The 20,169-nt window shown below is 45.0% G+C and overlaps 2 protein-coding genes across 3 annotated transcripts in view; one reads left to right on the top strand and one right to left on the bottom strand.

Annotated features, from left to right (window-relative positions):
- The window catches only part of vsir (V-set immunoregulatory receptor), a 38,904-nt gene extending 24,150 nt beyond the window's left edge, over positions 1–14,754 (top strand). The window contains exons 2-6 of the mRNA XM_033012751.1: positions 3,259–3,666; positions 8,995–9,063; positions 11,287–11,398; positions 12,924–12,951; positions 14,605–14,754. Coding sequence (XP_032868642.1) covers positions 3,259–3,666; positions 8,995–9,063; positions 11,287–11,398; positions 12,924–12,933 — 599 coding nt within the window. The 3' untranslated portion in view covers positions 12,934–12,951; positions 14,605–14,754. The remainder of the gene's footprint in view (positions 1–3,258; positions 3,667–8,994; positions 9,064–11,286; positions 11,399–12,923; positions 12,952–14,604) is intronic.
- cdh23 (cadherin related 23) overlaps positions 1–20,169 on the bottom strand; it is a 556,325-nt gene that overhangs the window by 100,830 nt on the left and 435,326 nt on the right. The window lies entirely within an intron of this gene.

Genomic DNA, 20,169 nt, shown 5'->3' on the forward strand with positions numbered 1-20,169 from the left:
ACGTCACCCATTCCTTCTCTCCAGAGATGCTGCCTGTCCCGCTGAGTTACTCCAGCTTTGTGTGTCTATCTTCGGTTTAAACCAGCATTCGCAGCTCCTTCTTACACATTAAACTTTACTTCTATCCGGTTAGATGGTCTCTGCAACCTCCTGCATCGCTGGGCTAGTAACCAGTGTTAAAGCAGGGTTGGCTGCCACTGTGTGTCAATGTCCCATTGCGACACTGATCTTTGCAGGCAAGGTTCTTGCCGTGGTTTTGTTGGGTTTCTGTGTGTGTGCAGTGTGGTGACAGGTTCAGCATGTGCTACCCGACTCATTGCTAAATCGGACAGATGTCAGCACAGTTACACAGTTGTGAGCCTGTCCTTGGAGATATACAATGGAGGCAGTCTTCCCATTGTTAACGGAAGCTACTGCTGCTTCCCGAATTGACGTTGTAAATGGGGAGATAAGGGAGGAAACCAGAGGCAGTGAGTGATCAGGGGTGGGGGTGAATCAACGAGACCCAGGCATAAGCACACATCACTTTGTATTAAAACCCACAAGGGACGTGCTTTTTGTAAGGAGGTTGCAGAGACCCTCCAACCTGATAGAAGTCGAGTTTAGTTTAGTTTAGGGATACAGCATATAAACAGGCCCTTCGGCCCACGCCAACTACTCATACGTTCTATGTTACTGATTGTCGATGGAAGCTTGCGTCCTTTTCAGGACGAACGATGACAGCGATGTCAACATTTGTGACATGGAAGATGGACACGAAAGAAGAAGATGTTATTCCCACTTCCGCATTCATTATCTACACTATAAGGAAGGCGACTCCGGATTGTCAAAACTGCAACAGCCAGACATAAAAACAGTTTTTATCCACGAGTAGTTGCTCTACTCAACAGCCAAAAATCTGTAGCCTCCCTTTGATCTGGTGTTTAGTTGGTTCACATGCTTGATCAATGGTGTTTTATCATTAATGTTTTATTATTGTTAATGTTTAGTGTTTTCTGAGTCATTCCTAACTGTCACTGTATGTCATGTTGTTACTTGTGGGCGGAGCACCAAGGCAAATTCCTTGTATGTGAATACTTGGCCAGGAAACTTATTTACTTACTTAATTTACGGAGGCTAATTAACCAACAAACCCGCATGTCAGAGGGTAGTTCATCTGCGGAACTCATTGCCACAGAGGGCTGTGGTAGCCAAGTCAGTGGATATTTTTAAGGCAGAGATAGACAAGTTCTTGATTAGAACGGGTGTCAAGGGTTATAGGGAGAAATGGGATTAGGTGGCAGAGATAAGCCTTGATTGAATGGAGTAGTAGACTCGATGGGCCGAGAGGCCTAATTCTACTCCTATACCTTGTGAACGTATGTCTTTGGGATGTGGGAGGACACCAGAGAACCCCGAAGAAACATACACGGTCCCAGCGAATTATGGGATGGATAGATTGGGTAGACAGTCAGGACCTTTCTCCAGGAGTGGAAAAATCAAATACTCCTCATTGTCTACTTTTGTGTCATCTGCAAACTTGCGAATCATGCTTTACACATTCTCATCTAAATCATTGACATAAACGACATATAGCGATGGGGCCAGCACTGATCCCTGAGGCTCACCATTAATCACAGGCCTTTAGTGCAAAAAACAACCTTGATCCATCACCCTCTCATGCCTTCTATGAAGCCAATTCTATAACCAGGCAGATAATTATCTCTGGATACCATGCGACCTTCCAGAGCAGTCTACCATGCTGAACCTTACCAAAGGCCTTGCCTTTGTCCATATTGACATTGTTTGTGGCCTTGCTGTCAACCTTCATGGTGACTTCTTCAATAAACTCGATCAGATTCACGAGACATCTCCCACATACAAAACTATGTTCAATATCCCTAATCAGCCTTTGTCTATCTGAAGATATTTTTCAATTGGGATCAGTGCACTTGCTTATATTGGGAGAATCAGACAGAAATAACCAAGGCACCTGTGAGCCAGGCTCAGGGTATACTTCCCACTGTGATGAGGAAATGAAAGAGACAGTTCAGCTGCTCTTTGATTGATGCAATTCAGCTGTTTGCTAATGTTTATGTCTCCAGTAGAACCCCGTTCTCATGGCAAACAGCTCGGTGACTACAGCTGAGAGATTCAAGGTGATTGGAAAGCAAGATCTGAGGCAACACAGCACAGAGTTTAATTGGGAACTGGAGAACCACTTAAATGCTACTTTGGGAATTGATGAGTGGGGGAAAAAGGAGCCTTGGATTTAAAAAGTATAGGGTTCAAAACTGCGTAGGAAGGAACTGTAGAGGCTGGTTTAGACACAACATACACACAAAATGCTGGCTTAATGCTCCAGCAGGACAGCAAGATCTGAAGTAGGATCTCGATCAGAAACGTCACCCATTCCTTCTATCCAGAGATGCTGCCTGTCCCGCTGAGTTACTCCAGCATTTAGGGTGTATATCTAGGGTTCAAAACTGTTTCCGTATCACTTTCCCTTCAGTAATCAGACGCCATTTGTCTCGTAGGAACTTTGACTGCAGGTGGTCTTTAAAATTGACAAGCAGAAAAAAAAGCTGCTTTGGATTTAAACAGTATGGGAGTCAAAAGTGTTTCCATGTAACCTCCCCATAGTCACCATGCTGCTGTTGCTCACAATGATGCATACAATGTTCCAATTGCACTTTTTACTTAGCCTTTAGAGATAGCGTGGAAACAGGCCCTTCAGCCCACACCGACCAGTGATCACCCCGTACATTAGTGCTATCCTACATAATAGGGTCAATTTTTATTGATGCCAAATAACCTATAAACCTGGATGTCTTTGGAGTGTGTGAGGAAACCGGAGCACCCGGAGGAAACCCACGTGGTCACAGGGAGAACGTACAAACACCGTACGGACAGCACCCATAGTCAGGATCAAACCCAGGTCTCTGGCACTGTTGGCAGCAACTCTACTGAGCCACTGCGTCATCCACTTAGCTTAGTTTGATTTTAATTTGCAACTTTTTCACAGCCTGTAAAGTCCCTTGGGACCTCTTGACGTGAGATGTCTGGTTGGACTAACAATCTTTATACCTCTTTCCCTTTAAGACTTTTGCCTCCCATCACAGTGAGGAGGTGCCTGGTGAACTCACTGTGGTGGATGTTAAATTTGTGTTTTTGTTATTTTTATTATATGTATGACTGCAGGCACGAAATTCCGTTCAGACCGAAAGGTCTGCATGACAATAAAGGTGATTCTGATTCTGATTCTGATTTTTTCTTCAGGTCAGGCCACGGAGCTGAAGGTATCGATTGATCACACCGTCTACTCGTGTCCAGAAGGACTGAATGTCACCTTTAAGTGCAGCCTGTCTGGACACCTCATGTACAGGCACGACCACTTAGCCAAGTTATGGTACTTCAGCCGCAGCAAGAATGACACATGTGCGGAGAAGACCCACATCCGTAACGCTTCATTCAAAAGGGACAGCCACAATCAGTACAAAGACCATGGGGTCTACATGAACTCCGATCACAAGGGGACCTTCTGGGTCACCCTCACCAACTTGGTACATGATGACCAGGGAATATACTGCTGCGTCGTGCACGAGCTGCACAGACAGCCGGAAAGCAAGCAGCACGCAAGGATCGCACTCACTGTACATGGGACCATGGAGCTCAAGATTGTGCGTGGTAGGTCTCTTTACAAAACGACTCCCTTGGGATCTGCACTCACTCACTCACATGCCTACACGTAACCGTAAAACCTGGTCACAGAGATGGGGTCTAAAGACATTGGAGACCCTCGGACTATCTTTAAGTGGAGGTTACTGGACTTTATTGTGCGCCAAAGGTTATCGCCATTATCCTAGATGCTGTGGACGGCACATGCTCTTCGTATCAGGCCCACTGTTCCCATCCGTTCATCCTACCTACCTTATTTGCTCCCATTTTCCATCCCCATCTATTTCCATCTCCCTCAGCACCTGGTCACCTCACTAACCACATCCAAGACTCTGTTGTTTTCCCACCCACCCCTCCCGTACTTGACTCCAACCCCATCTCACCTAGATCGTATTATGTGCCAACTCTTGCCCCAACCCCTCACCTCTTACATAGATACATAGAAAATAGGTGCAGGAGTAGGCCATTCGGCCCTTTGAGCCAGCACCGCCATTCAATATGATCATGGCTGATCATCCAACTCAGTATCCCGTACCTGCCTTCTCTCCATACCCCCTGATTCATTTAGCCACAAGGGTCACATCTAACTCCCTCTTAAATATAGCCAATGAACTGGCCTCAACTACCCTCTGTGGCAGAGAGTTCCAGAGATTCACTACTCTCTGTGTGAAAAATGTTTTTCTCATCTCGGTCTTAAAGGATTTCCCCCTTATCCTTAAGCTGTGACCCCTTGTCCTGGACTTCCCCAGCTCTTTATACTGACTACCTCACCTCCATTCTTTTAGCCCAGAAAAACACAAAACATTAGTGTGCATATCCTTCCACAGATGCTGCCTGACCCCTAAATGTCTCCAGTAGTGTTTACCGTGCTATGAATAACCTCATCGGGCACAACAGGAGCCATCCGTCTAAAAGGGTCCTGAGCCAAAACGTTCTCCAGAGATACTTGCTAACCCGTGGAGTTACACAGCACTTTGTGTCGATCTTTGTAAACCAGCATCTGCGGTTCCTTGTCTTTACTAAGCTGTTCTTGAACCTGGAGGTATTTCTATTACTGCGCCTCTGTGCCACCCCAAACTGTAAACTAAGACTTACTGAAGGACAGACAGAGATTGTTATTGGAATGGATCTCTTTTGTCTAGTCATGTCACCGTTGAACTAAACCTTGTATCACGCATTGTTACAAGGGACTGATAACCACAATAGTCTATCTCTGCCATCTTACAGTTTTTGTAAACGTGGTGTCAATATTTACTGCAGAAGGGGATAGCTATGCATAAGGTATTACAGTGCAAACAGCGGACCTGCTTGGTGGATCTTTCCCCCCACACCACCAGATTATTATCCAAAGATAAAGGCATAATATGGATATTGTGAATGGGTGAAAGCATTTGCAAGAATTAATATGGGTGGCCTAAAGATGGCTGGCATAAAATCCTGTTGCAATATCAAATGTCAAAAATATGCAACGCTTCCTTTGCACTTGAAAACGGTGTTGCAGGAAACGTTGCAGGCAGCTGGTGCACAAGTCGTGAACCCATACGTAGTGTTGTGGTTGTGCTGAAACCGTCTCTGCTGCCGTACCAAGGGATGCTTCACAAGCACAGATGACACAACTTGGACAAGACTTAGTGAGGTTGTGCTTGCTGTACGTTCGGCAACTTAAGGACGACACAAGTGTACAAGGCTGAGGTGAGAAAAAACGTTTTCACCCAGAGAGTTGTGAATTTATGGAATTCCCTGCCATAGAGGGCAGTGGAGGCCAAATCACTGGATGGATTGAAGAGAGAGTTAGATAGAGCTCTAGGGGCTAGTGGAGTCAAGGGATATGGGGAGAAGGCAGGTACGGATTATTGATAGGGGACGATCAGCCATGATCACAATGAATGGCGGTGCTGGCTCGAAGGGCAGAATGGCCTCCTCCTGCACCTATTTTCTATGTTTCTATGTTTCTACAAACTACTGAAGCAAATTGGCAACCATTAATCCTCTGACACTCGCTCTGCCATTCCGTGAGTTCATGGCTGGTCATTCAGCTCAGCATCACTCTCCGGAACTAACCAGATATCTCTCAATTCCTCTAACAGCCAAACATCTTTTGATCTCTGTCTTAAATATATTCCCCCATCCCTCTTGGAAAATATGGAATATATTGTGGCAATTGTGAAGATGTACCACAGCCAGGATGAAGGCATTTCCTCTCATCTCCTGAAATGTGGTCTCTAATTTTGTGCCTGTGACTTTGGTTCTATTCAGCCCAGAGGAATGCATCATTTCTCCATCAAGCCTTGTAAATATATTGTACCTTTCAATTAGATCACCTCTCATTCTTATGAACCCTAAAGAGTGTAGGGCCAGTCAGTTTATCACCTTTCTACAGGTTAAATTGTGCAAATCAAGATTCGACTGCCAAACATTTATCATGCTCCCTCTATCCTTGATTAGGTGGGGAGAGTTATAAAATGATAGTTTTATACATCTATTTTGTCTATAAAATGACAAAATAATACCATTGTCCAATATAATCGCAGTAGGAAGTTGCTACACTTATACATTAAAGAACAATACATATTTCCTAAATGCTCCCTGTACTGCAAATTAACTCAGTAATTCATACACAAGAATACCCAGATCCCACTGAACACCAATACCCTTCAACCTTCTATGGTTTAAAAGATACTTCATTTCCAAATGGTCTACCAAAGGTAATTATATTCCATATGTTACATAATTGCCCATTCACTTAACCTGTCTATATCCCCCAAAACCTCCCCATATGATCCTTACAAATCAATCCCAACTAGGCTTGCATTATCAGTAAGCTTCGGTATATAATACTAGGTGCTTGCATTCAAATAATTTGATATGGATTGTGAACAGCTGGGCTCCATGCTTCAATTCCAACTCTCGTTAACCAATTCTCAGTCCACACTTGGAAAGATTGCATCTTGTTTTTCGTCTGTTAAGCTCTATTGAAGGTCTTTTGAAAGTCCAAACTCAGCACTTATCTGTTCTGCTGGTTCGAATCTCAAGAATCCCTTGAATTTCCCCTTTGAAAATCCATATCGGCTCTGTCCGATTTCAACATTTTCAATGGCCAACATTACCACTTCCTCAATAATAGATTTCCCACCACTGATGTCAGACGAATGCATGGTTCCCCATGTTTTGTCCTGCACATTTATTAAATAGTAGGCTCACATTTTCAACTGCCCAATCTGCAGTAACCGTCTTAGAACCAATGGAAGTTTGCAAGGCATCACCCATCGCATTCCTCTCCATATTCACCTCCTTGGCGTTGCGGTCAAGATGTCACTGTGATTTATCGGTTTCAGTCTCATTATTTTCTCCCGCACATTTATTTAAGTAAATGGTCATTATTTCCACTTCTCATTCACTCCAGAGCACCGCCAGCACATCTCAGTCAGATCCCATTAATCTTTGTCAACACTTTGTTGTGATAAAAGTACAGCTAAAGCTACTGTATGTGTAGGAAGGAACTGCAGATGCCGGTTTAAGCCGAAGATAGACACGAAATGCTGGAGTAACTCAGCGGGACAGGCAGCTTCTCTGGAGAGAAGGAATGGGTGACGTTTCGGGTCGAGCACCCTTTCTTCAGACCCATCAGGCAGCTAAAGCTAGTTCAGTTATAGGAAGAAGAGAGATTGTTCCGCCATCCTCTGAAAACCTATCAGCCATTGTCTAATGTTTGTCTTGGGCTGGTGGAATTCAAAGAAACACACCCATCTCCGCAAGTTACAACGATTGCAAGTCATCCCTACTCCAACTGGACGTTCACAGTTTCTGAAACCAATTACAGTATTTAACTTTGTTCAAACCAGCCTCAGCTGCAAAGCTGAGCACAAGGCTGGCTTGAGATGAGCTGGCAGCCTGGCTTTGAGGAAGAGTCCCTTGAACCCAGATCGCATGGGGGATAATACACACATGAAAGAGACATTAAAAAAACCCAGAAAACTATTGGACCAAAGTGCATCATATTTCAAGTCTACCCCAGATTCTTGAGCAATATTCAATGAACAGCTGTGAAATATTCTTTATAGCTAACAAAATATAAAAATTAGCATTTCTACAATAGCTATTCTAGCTCAAGACCATTCACAACATGTTACAACCAGCAAGGTACGTCTCAAACGGAGTCACTGTGATAACGGAACTCCATTATCCAAATTCAGGGACAGATTCTTCCGTTGTTATCAGGGTAATTACCATCCTATCACTAACTGGAGAGCAGTCCTGAACCATCATCTATCTCATTAGAGACCATCGAACTATCTTTAATCGGACTTTACCTTGCACTAAGCGTTATACCCTTTATCCTGTCTCGATACAGTTTGGACGGCTTGATTGTAATCATATACAGTCTTTCCGTTGACTAGATAGCACGCAACAAAAAAGCTTTTCACTGTACATTGGTACACGTGACAATAAACTAAACTAATGTAATGATCTAAGATAAACACAAAAAGCAGAAGTAACTCAGCGGGTCGGACAGCAACTCTGGAGGAAAGGAATAGGTGAAGTTTCAGGTCGAGACCCTTCTTCAGACTGATGATGCTGAGACCCGCTGAGTTACTCCAGCTTTTTGTTTCTATCTTCAGTGTAAACAAGCATCTGCAGTTCCTCCCTACACGTAATGTAAAGCCCAGGTGGCTAATGTCTGCAAAGTTCTGACAAATGTCAACTTGAGAATGCCCAATAATCTGTTTGTAACGACAATGATTGAAGGATAATCATTGGCCAAGACAACGTGGGAGATGTACACCCCTCAATGAAATCGATCCAAGTGGTCTTTAAATCCAGTTGAAACTGTGGACAGAACTTTGGTTTAGTGTCTCTTCCTCATGATGGAACCACTGATAATGCAGCACTCTTCTGGTACTTTAGTAACACGAGAGATCGATCTTTATCTTTAACTCTCACAATCTTCTGACTGGCTATTAGGCCATCCCTGATGCATGTAATCAATGGGATCCCGCTGTGTACACATAATCTGCTGCATTTCAAGTGCAGAAGTAGTCACTTTGCGAATCACAAGAGATAGTGGAAGATATGGCATAAATACAAATCTTTCAAAGCTAGTAAAAGAAAACCTCCGGATAGATATGTAGAAAATGCCTTCAGAGAAAGTACATGAATAAGTTTCCAGTTATGTGACAGAAACACCTGTGTGCTCGGTTCGATAGAACAAAGAATGGGATCTGCCATTGGAATTTCCCCAATTTGTTATTATATTCTCTCCAAAGGGACCACAGTCAGGCAATGATGGTGAAACACCAACAGATCACTGCTTAATCCAAATATTTTCATATTTTGCAGCAAACGGCAGTCAGGCCTCTAACCGAAAGTGTGCTGTTCAAGATGTGAAAGGAGTATCAGACTCAGAAGGTAAGATGTTGCTCCATACACCTGGGAGAAACAAATCCTTAAGGGCCTGTCCCACTTACGCAACTTTTTCGGTGACTGCTGGCACCCGTCATAGGTCGTTACAGGTTGCTGAAAATTTTCAGAGGCCATGAAGGGCCTGTCCCACTTACGTGACTTTTTTGGCGACTGCCGGCACCCGTCATAGGTCGGCAAAATTTTTCAACATGTTGAAAATCCAGCGGCGACCAGAACAAGATACGACTCTTTGGGTGACTACTCACGACCACACAGGCTTCACCCCGCGACATGTCACCAGGGAGTCGCCTGTATGGTCGTGAGAGGTCTCCTAGTCTCCTAGGTTCAAGAGTCGTAGTGTCTTTCTGGTCGCCGCTGAATTTTCAACATGTTGAAAAATTTCGCCGACCTATGACGGGTGCCGGCAGTCGCCGAAAAAGTCACGTAAGTGGGACAGGCCCTTCATGGCCTCTTTGTATCTCTAACACCAACCGCCACAAGTAATGGAAGTAATGAAGGATAATTTTGCGATACAATACGATAAAACTTTATTCATCCCCAGGGGGAAATTGGTCTGCCTCTAAAACTAGAGCCCCCTCCCTCACACCGAGTTCCCCTTTGTTCTCCCACCTTCCCAAGCCGGGCCATCCATCAGCGGTACCTAAGTTGACAGGTTCTTTATTATACTGCACCTTGGTATAGGAACTAATGGAGGAGGTAATTGCTTGCAGTCACTACCACCTGATATAGTGACATTTGAACATTGTGCTCTGATTCTAAAATTCATTGTCGACGAAGTCAATAGAATTGAATCTTGAAGCAGAGTACAATGCACATTTGCTGCGCGATCAAGCATTTAATGCCAGTGGTTGGGGGCAAATTACTGTGTCTTTGGAAGGATTCAATGAAGCTGACAAATTAATGCAATAAACAAGGATACTTGACGTGCACTCCTTGATTACAAATGGTGAGATTGCTCGCTGTGTAACTTATGCAGCACCATTATCCATTCCACATTATGACTGCTGCATGCATAACAATGCATTTTAGACGCTAGAATTAGCAAAACACAAAGTGCTGGAGGGATTCAGTGTGTCAGGCAGCATCTGTGGAGGGAACGAACAGACGGCGTTTCAGGTCGGGTCCCCTCTTCAAACAGGGAATGTCTGTCCATTCCCACCACAGATGCTGCCTGACCCACTGAGTTCTTCCACAGCATTTTGTGTTTGGCTCAGGATTCCAGCATCTGCAGTTTCTTGTGTCTCAGTGTTTTGGATGAGTTCACTATTGGCAAACCAACACATGGTACAAATCTACCCCAAAGACGCACGTCAGAGGAGACCTCTTTACTCTAGCTATTCAGAACAAGGGTGTGTGCTGTGAAAAAGTATCTCGATTGTTCATGTGATAGCAAATTATTAGTAACTTCCAAAGAGAACTAAAAAAACAATGAGTTTGTAGGAAGGAACTGCAGATGCTGGTGTATACAGAAGATAGACACAAAAAGCTGGACAGGCAGCATCTCTGGAGAAAAGGAATAGGTGACATTTCGGGTTGAGACCATTCTTCAGACTGAGGAAGGGTCTCGACCCAAAACTTCACCTATTCCTCTTCTCCAGATATGCTGTCTGACCCGCTGAATTGATCCCGTTTTATGTGTCTATCTTCTATATCAAGGGTTCCCAACCTGGGGTAAATGTACCCCCAGGTGGTAAATTTCACCGACCCAGCGGGTAAATTTGTTGAAGGTAGACAAAAGTGCTGGAGAAACTCAGCGGGTGCAGCAGCATCTATGGAGCGAAGGAAATAGGCAACGTTTTGGTTCGAAACCCTTGATTCTGGATTTGTACATATTTTTTCTCATTGACTGACTGTGTTTGGTTCTGGTATACTGGTATCTGTTCATCATTAGTTGTTCATAAATAAGTGAAATAACATTGTTATGGTGCTATTAGAGTTGCCAGGGGTAAACGGAATAAAAAACGATTGGGAATCCCTGTTCTATATAAATATTGAAATGAAATATTTACTGAGCAATGAGGACCAAAATGCGTGACGGGTTGTTTCATTCTACAATGAACCTTCTAAACCTTCTGAATTTGTAGTCGGCAGGGCAGTACTCTGCATATCGCCAATGTTGTACTTGTGTATCTTTGTTCCATACAGTGCTGGTATCTGACATTGGAAAAGCATACTGAATAATCACTTGGCTTTTGATTATTACCCCAGCCTCCACAGCTATCGCGTTGGCCACCATGGGATGTGTGATCACCATCTTGTCGCTCCCTTTGATTCTACTGCTCATATACAAACAGAGGCAGGAGACGGGTGCCAGAAGTAAGTAACAGATTAACTCGAGCATCTAGTGAGACACAAAATGCTGGAGTAACTCAGCAGGCAGCTCTGTGACTTCCTGGGTTTCCTTCCGGTGCTCCAGTTTTCACTCACATTCCAAAGACGTGCAGGTTTGTAGGTTAATTGGCTTCTGTAAATTATCCCTTGCGTGTAGGATAGAACTAGCGTACGGGCAAATTTTGTTTGGCGCAGACTCGGTGGAGCAAAGGGCCTGTTTCCACGCTGTGTCTCCAAACTAAACACTAAACGAATCTCATGCATTACCAGATACATTTTCACCTGCATTACCTCAGATACTTGATAAGAGGATTAAGGAGAGATCACGTCGATTGGGATCAAACCCAATAGCGTTGACAAGAAAATCAAGTAATCTAAATAAAACAAACCTTGAAAGGATTAACAGGGTGATGCTAAGCAACCGGTTCCTCAATCTGGAGAATGCAGAGCAATGGGAGTATAGCTTCAGGTTGACAAATGCACTGGACTTTGTCATTTGCTGCTCCAATTTGTTGCTAATGCAACCAAGAAGGAGATCTCAGGATACGAGGTGTTTTATGATTGTGTCATCAAAGATTATGGAGATCAGGTGGAAATCTGTTGAGTATCAACCACGACGTTATTGAACGGGACAGCTGACTCGCGGAGGATCCTTCTTGGTTGCAACTTGTGGCATCAGAAAGAGCATCGTGACTCACAGAGTCAGCGGGCATCTCATGTTGCTCTTTCTGATTCCCTCGGGCACAGCCATGGAGCCAAACTCACTTTGTAGGCAGCACCTCGACAATTCCGTTCTGCGACGTCAACTTAAAGTCAAAACGCTTGGGGCTTGTGGTTTGATAGTCAGAGAAAGTCTAACATAATCAGCAGAATTTAGTAGGTGATATCCCCACCAGATTAAAACAGGGCTTAACAAAAATGTCTGAGGTTTCAGCTACTGCTGATGATAATCAGGCATCACACGACACTTTCCTACTCCCGCACATCGCTCCATGACGCAGCCAAGTTGGTACAGAGTAAAACATCAGCATCAACACCGTCAAATGTCCCTCTGGAAACTAACCTTTAAACAGGTGAAGCCCATTAAAGGGGAAGCCTGCTAAACCCATCAAGGAGACTGTGGAAGGCTGTGTTACATAGAGATGGATACAAGGAGGCTTTGTGTGGACCCACCATGTCCAATAGTCCACTGTAATGCAGAGCTTGCCACAGACAGCTGCGGAAGCCAAGTCAATGGATATTTTTAAGGTGAAGATTGATAGATTCTTCATTAGTGCGGTTGTCAGGGGTTATGGCGAGATGGCAGGGGAAGGGGGTTGAGAGGGAAAGATGGATCAGCTATGATTGATAGACAGACTAGATTTGATGGGCCGAATGGCCTAATTCTGCTCCTATATCTTGTGAACTTAGATGCAATGTAAACATTAAACGTTCAACATTGTCTGTGTTTTTTCTATTGAAATCTTCATTTGGAATGTTTGGCTTTTTCTCACCTCATTTCTTTTTAATTGCAGGATCGCATGAGCTTGTCCGAATGGACAGGTAAGTTCCCCAACTGTTACAAGTCTTTAAGCTCTTGGGAACATTCCCCTTTTCTTTGCCAGATCATCCAAGTGTGCGGATAGATTGTGGAAGTGGGAATCATACAGAGACTCACTGGGCACTAGGGGACTAGGGGGCGGTGGTAGGGCTGGGGAGGTGGGCAGCTACTGGAAGGGTAAAGACAAATAGATGATGAACCATCAGATTTGTGTTTCTCTCCAGTCACTGTGGAGGCACAGTGATATTTGGGCAGTCGCAGTGTGGAGCTGCACAACACCCCCACCGATGATTTGCTATCATATCTCTATCCACTATCTTCACCATCACATAAGCCACTCCTTAACCATTTTGATTCACTCAATGTGACATTGGGAAATGGCTGTGAGCACTGGATGCACTAAAGGCAATGGGACCAGGTTTAATATTGAAGTCCAGCACTCCTACACTAGTCTGAAGAAGGGTTTCAGCCCGAATCGTTGTCTATTTCCTTCGCTCCATAGGTGCTGCCGCACCCGCTGAGTTTCTCCAGCATTTTTGTCTAACTCCTACACTAGTGCCACCTTTAACCGGCTGTTCCAGAACATCAACAAAACTAGCATCTACCCAGCAATGTGGAAAATGGCCCTGTTGTATCCTGTCCAGCGAAAGCAGGGCAAATCATTTTCAAACATCAACAAAGTGATGTTGATGGTGCTATTGGGCATTACATTCCACTGAATTCTAGATAGACACAGGATGCTGGAGTAACTCAGTGGGTCAGGCAGCATCTCTGAAGAAACAGAATGGGCGATATTTCCGGTCGGAAACCCTTCTTCAGACTGAAACCTAGTTTGAGTTTTATCAGAATACGTGACCTCAGGCCCAAGGCCTTGATCCAAACAGGGGCCAGAGCTACATTGCACAGGTGACTGCCCTTGACATCATTTGACCAGGTGTGGCTTCAAAGGGCCCTACTGAAGTCAATGGGTATCAAAGGAAAAATCTCCAGTGGTTGGATTCATAGCTGGCACAAAGGTAGATGTTCATGGCTGTTGGACATCGACGATCCCAGGCTGAGGGCATGACTGCAGGAGATCCCCTGGGCAGTGTCCTTCATCAAATCATTGTTGGCAGCTTTATTGATGGTCATTCCAATCCATTGTAAGGACAGTAGAGGGGATGCCCACTGTTGATTGCACAATATTCAAACCCCTTAACCATTTCTCATCAAATGAAGCACCCCATGACCTTCTATGGAACATATGAACTTATGACATGTGCACACACTCTCCTGAATCATAAGTATGTTGTTATTGTTTTATCATTGCCGGGTCCAAATTCTGAAACACCATATCCAAGAGCCTTGAAGGAATACCTTCATCAGAAGGACTGCAGGGATCAAAGAAGGTTGTTCACTCCCATCTTCTAAAGGGCAGTTCAGGATGGACAATAAATGCTGGTCTAGCCAGCAAAGCTCATATGCTGAAAATTAGACTCCCATAAGCACTTTGCAGGAAGGTCTGAAGAACGGTCCCGATCCGAAACGTCACCCATTCATGTTGTCCAGAGTTGCTGCTTGAATCACTCCAGCACTTTGTGTCCTTTTGTGTAAACCAGCACCTGCAGTTCCTTGTTCCTATAGGCTGAGCCGTGTTGTTTTTCTACATTTCATAGCGAGGTGATAGGAGTAGAGAATCCAGTATTTGAGGACATCTCGACGCACAATTCAGAAGTGAAACCTCGAGCGCTACCCATCAGTGGGCGAATTCTGTCCGAATCCGATCGGCACCTGCTCTCCGAGCCCAACACCCCAGCATCCCCCGTGGCTGCACAGCGATTCTTCCCAATACTGGGTAAGTGTTCTCTTTATACACTGACTGTACGGGCACGATACAGAGGCAAGCGCACGCAAGTGGGAAAGCATTCGCACAGAACCTATTGCAAATGCACTGAATAATGCACTGGTTATAGACAGACTGTGTTAGACTGTGAGAGGGAGAGTGTGAGAGGGGGAGAGCGTGGGATGGAGAGAGCGTGAGAGGGGGAGAGCGTGAGAGGGAGAGCGTGAGAGGGAGAGCGTGAGAGAGGGAGAGCGTGAGGGGGAGAGCGTGAGAGGGGGAGAGCGTGAGAGGGGGAGAGCGTGAGAGAGGGAGAGCGTGAGAGAGGGAGAGCGTGAGAGAGGGAGAGCGTGAGAGGGAGAGCGTGAGAGAGGGAGAGAGCGTGAGAGAGGGAGAGCGTGAGAGAGGGAGAGCGTGAGAGCGTGAGAGAGGGAGAGAGTGAGAGGGAGAGCGTGAGTGAGGGAGAGCGTGAGAGAGCGGGAGAGCGTGAGAGGGAGAGCGTGAGAGGGAGAGCGTGAGAGGGAGAGCGTGAGAGAGGGAGAGAGCGTGAGAGAGGGAGAGAGCGTGAGAGAGGGAGAGCGTGAGGGGGAGAGCGTGAGAGAGGGAGAGCGTATGAACGAGCGATTGCTTGGGTGAGAAAGACAGGGAGTGTGTTAAGCGCCTGTCCCACTTGAGCGTTATTTGCACGTCGTTTACGCGACATCATTTACCCGTCACGCGCATGGTGAGACGTGGTGGCGTAGGCAGTGACGCCCAGTCGCGCCCGGCGCCCCAGGAATTTGGGATTCACAAAATCTTTGCACGCCACCTGCATGACGCACAAATTACGCCCAAATGGGACAAGCCCTTAAGTGAGAGTGAGCGTGTGGCAGAGATAATATGTGAGAGAGGGAGAGAGAAAGTTGTGAAGGAGAGAGCAAAATGAGAATGAGTGGGAAAGAGATGGGGCTTGGAGAGAGGGAGTTAAAAGGCAACGAATGGGCACCAATGAATGGATAAATGAATGGATCACACAGCATGGAAACATGCCCTTCAGCCCAACTCATCCATGCTGGCCAGGTTTTAGAACTAAACTAGTCCTGCTCTCCCACATTTAGCCCATTTCCCTCCAATCTCTCCATGTCTTTTAAATGTTGTCACTGTACCTGCCTCTACCATTTCCTCTGGCAGCCCATCCCAGTCTCCGTGGCTCCTCAGATCTCTTCTACATTTCCCCCTCTCATTTATCCCTACTAGTTCTGGACTGTATCCTGGACAAAAGGCGGTAACTTCATCCTTGTCCCCTCGTGACCCTCGATAACGTCACCCCTCAGCCTCCAACACTGCAGAGAAAAAGTCCCAGCCTATCCAGCCTCCCGTAACTCTCATCATTGAGTCCTGAACATAAGGAGGAACAGCAAGGCTCGGGGCGAGGGAGCACACTGGGACACAAAAGCGGGATGGAGAGAGAACTGGAGAGGAGGGAATGGGGGAAGTGGGCGATCAGGAGGAGGTGGTTAGTAAGGGTGGGGCGAGAAGTGGAGAATAAGAGTCACTGTTGAAGGGGGAGGGCAGGAGGAAACGAAGAACAAAAAAGATAGCCAACCTAAACTTGAGAACAGTCTTTAGTTTAAACCACTTTCTTGTATTTTATACACCTTTCATAATATATTTCTCAAGCCCAGTTTAAGATGCTTAACCTTCTTTTAGAGGAGAAAGAAGTTTAAAAAAATATATCGGACCAGCTGGGCCAATCAGACGTTTTTTATTGATATCTTACTTGATGAATCTTGAAGGTGTTAAAAAACAGTCTTGAAGATATAGGTTCGAACACCCAAACCGGGAGCATACCTGCCAAGACAGCGGTGTTGTGGTTAACAGCTAAATGCTTAGCAAAGATGGTTAGTTTATGCAATACTAACTGGTGCACAACAATGCTTGTGCACCATTTAAATAATGCAAGCATTTCTGCAGCATCCAAGCACCAGAGGATTACAACAGATCCAGTTTATATTGGAGTATTGTCTCCAAGTTATTATTGGCTACATTTAAGAATCTCATTGTTCCATCTGGGACATTTGACAATATTCTTCACTCTCTCTTGACTCTTGAGTATTTAACACATTCAAAAGTCCAAAGGTCTTGCAAAAAGAATGACACCAATCACAATTTGACATCGAGATATAATGAGAGAAATTTGGGCTGATCGTCAAACATTCAGCCAAGTCTCAAATTGTAAGTTGGGTCTGAAGAGGAAGAAAGTTCAGAACAGGAATTTAAGGAGAGATGCCAAAGTTTGGTGCCTGGTAAACTGTGGGATATGGTCGGGGAGGGCGGTGGCAGAGGTTGGGAAGACGGTGAGATTGGGGAGTGAAGGAAGCTGGGGTGGTGACGAGTAAAATTTGCAGTGAGCAAGATGTTCTAATTTGAAGAATATAAAAATCTCGGAGGGTTGGAAGATTAAAATGCACAGAAGTAAATAATTGGAGTCTAAGATTTTAATTTGACTCTGTGCAAATGCTGTCCCACACAACATTCCTTGGTGACGAGGTGCAAAAATATCCGTCGCCTTGTGGAAGAAGTAATCAACAATCTTTCCATTTTTATTTTCCAAAATGCCAAATGTAGCCAAGAGGCAGCTGGAATTACATAGAATTTTTTTTGCATAATCATCAGATGGAATCTCAGTAAAAGATTGTGCCCCTGTGTTTGGGTTTAACCCACTAAGTAGACTGAAAGTCACCTCACAGAGTATAGCTCCAAAAGCACCCACTTCCTGATAATATAAAGTCAGGTACACTAGACCTCAGCACGGAAACTCATTGCAATGTTCAAAACTTCACCGCAACTTTTTAAATTGTAACTCTACAATTATGTTCCTGCTTATTCATCACGCTAGATCTTTGGTTCACGTGAATAAGTACAACTCCAGCTACTTTTTAAAAAAAGAATTGGGGGGGAGCACAGCGGTATTGTGACTGCTTTACAGCGCATGAGACCCAGTCCAATCCTGACTACGGGTGCTGTCTGTATGCAGTTTGTATGTTCTCCCCGTGACGGCCTGGTAATTCCTCGTATTTCCTAATTCATTACTCGTTATATCGAATTTGTGTTATGGAAACCCGCATTATAGCAGAACTGTATCTGGATATCAAATCAGAAATAAATGCCGACTGTAATCTCATTTCTGTTCTGCCTGCAGAACTGGTGCCAGACTCTCCAAATTGATCGGACACGTCTGGATGGTATCACAAATGGGACCTTGGCTGGAGCAGGAACACATAAGGTGGCGCAAATTGTCAGAGTATTTACTGCTAAGGGCTACGCAATGAAATATATTCCACACAAACGTGGCAGCAATAGACGGCAACCAGGCTATGTTGGAAATTCAGGACCAAAGGTCATCGTCCATTTTAAGTTCCAACAGGGACGAGGATGAAGGATTACACTGCGGCACATTCTATTTTACTAACAAGGAGACAATGTCTATATTTGGGGAAATGACCGAACTGATCATCAATTATTATTGCACCAACATGCTGGTGTAAGCTAGGTGAACTGCTCCCAAAATGTGATTCATTAGTAGATGTGGATTAATGCATTTTCCTCTGTACGGAATATCTGTGTGTGTTTTCCTTCAAATCCTCTCCTTTCCTCATAAGCCAGTGATGCCCAGGCACAAACATAAAGCTAACTCTCAATCTCCAGAGGGAGTCTCAAAACAGTGAAGTCAGGGAGGATGAGACCCTGTCAGAGACTGTTGCTCTGTCCCCCAAGGTCTGTACCTTGCCACAACTATCAGCCAGGTGCACGTGTGCCAAGTGTACAGCTCACTGCAATTATTTAGTCACAACTATAGCTCCATAAATCATAACCTTTTCCCTCACTTGCTTTTTGTGTCAATGTGAGTGGCAGAGTGCTGCAGTTCACAGAGCTACAGTGGCTCAGATTCAATCCTGACCTCCACGCTGACTGTGTGGAGTTTGCACGAGTCCATACGGGTTTCCTCCCACATCCTAAAATGTACGGGTTAGTAGGTGAATTGTGAAGTGTCCTAATGTGCAGAGGAAGTTGAAGGGAATATAGATATTTTTTTTTTAAATTGCATTAATGAGTGCTTCATGGTCAACATAGACTCAGTGGGCTAAGGGCCTGTTTCTGTGTTACACACTATATGAGTATCTTCTACTTAGGACAGATGGAATGAGAGCTTGAGGAGGGGAGGGAGAGGACGAGATGAGAGACTTGGCCCATAGCAGAATAACTGAAGAAGGGTCTGAAGATGGGTCTGGACCCAATACACCACCTATTCCTTTCCTCCAGAGATGCTGTCAGACCGGCTGAGTTACTCCACCTTTTTGTGTCTATCTTCAGTTTAAATCAGTATTTGCAGATAGACACAAAATGCTGGAGCAACTCAGCGGGACAGGCAGCATCTCAGGAGAGAAGGAATGGGTGACGTTTCGGGTCGAGACCCTTCTTCAGACTGATCCATTCTTTTTTTTTAAGAAGGAACTGCAGATGCTGGAAAATCGAAGGTAGACAAAAGTGCTGGAGAAACTCAGCGGGTGCGGCAGCATCTATGGAGCGAAGGAAATAGGCAACGTTTCGGGCTGAAACCCTTCTCCATTCTTTTTTCTGCATCAATACACACAGTTCCTTTAATGCAGTTAATTGTTCTGAAAAGCACTGTTCCTGGAGGCTTATCAGATAAGATGTTCTCGCAAGTTCTGAGTCATGGCTGACACTTCAGGCTGCGGGAAGGTTCACTTCATTGCAGCTGATGCATCGCACGGTGGGAGTAAACAGTGGGCAGGCAGGCGAGGGGGGCAGGCTGTTGGGGGAGGGGACCCTCGCATGAAGAGGTGTTCACAACAGCTGAACACCAGCCCCCAGCTCTGCAACCTGTTCAAAGCAGGTCGCGTCTAGGTAGGTGCAGTGAACACACCTACCCAGCGGGGCATCAGCCGGGATGGAAATTGTTGCACATCTCAAATACATGTGCTTCAAATGCTCAAAAGGACACAAAGTGCTGGTGTAACTCAGTGAAGATAGGCACAAAATGCCAGAGTAACTCAGCAGGCCAGGCAACATCTCTGGAGAACATGGTGACGTGATGTTTGCATGTGGATTGCATGTGTACAGCACCGCATATTCTGCTTGGGTTGCTCACAACTCAGTGTGAACATTGAATTCTCCAATTTTAGACGACCTCCAATTGCCCCATCTCCCGGCCCCTTTTCTCGTTAAAGTACTTTGCAGTGAATTATGTTGCACTTGAGAATAACTATAATTCCAGGCATTTCATTTCAACCAAGATTAAGGAAATTAATAAATATCTTCACCTTTCACTTCCTTACAAGAACATCCGAACTCACAGCCCCCAAAGATTTTGAAGAGGTGATTTTTGTAATAAAACAGA

The sequence above is a fragment of the Amblyraja radiata genome, chromosome 37 (genome assembly GCF_010909765.2).
Source record: "Amblyraja radiata isolate CabotCenter1 chromosome 37, sAmbRad1.1.pri, whole genome shotgun sequence".
NCBI lineage: Eukaryota > Metazoa > Chordata > Chondrichthyes > Rajiformes > Rajidae > Amblyraja > Amblyraja radiata.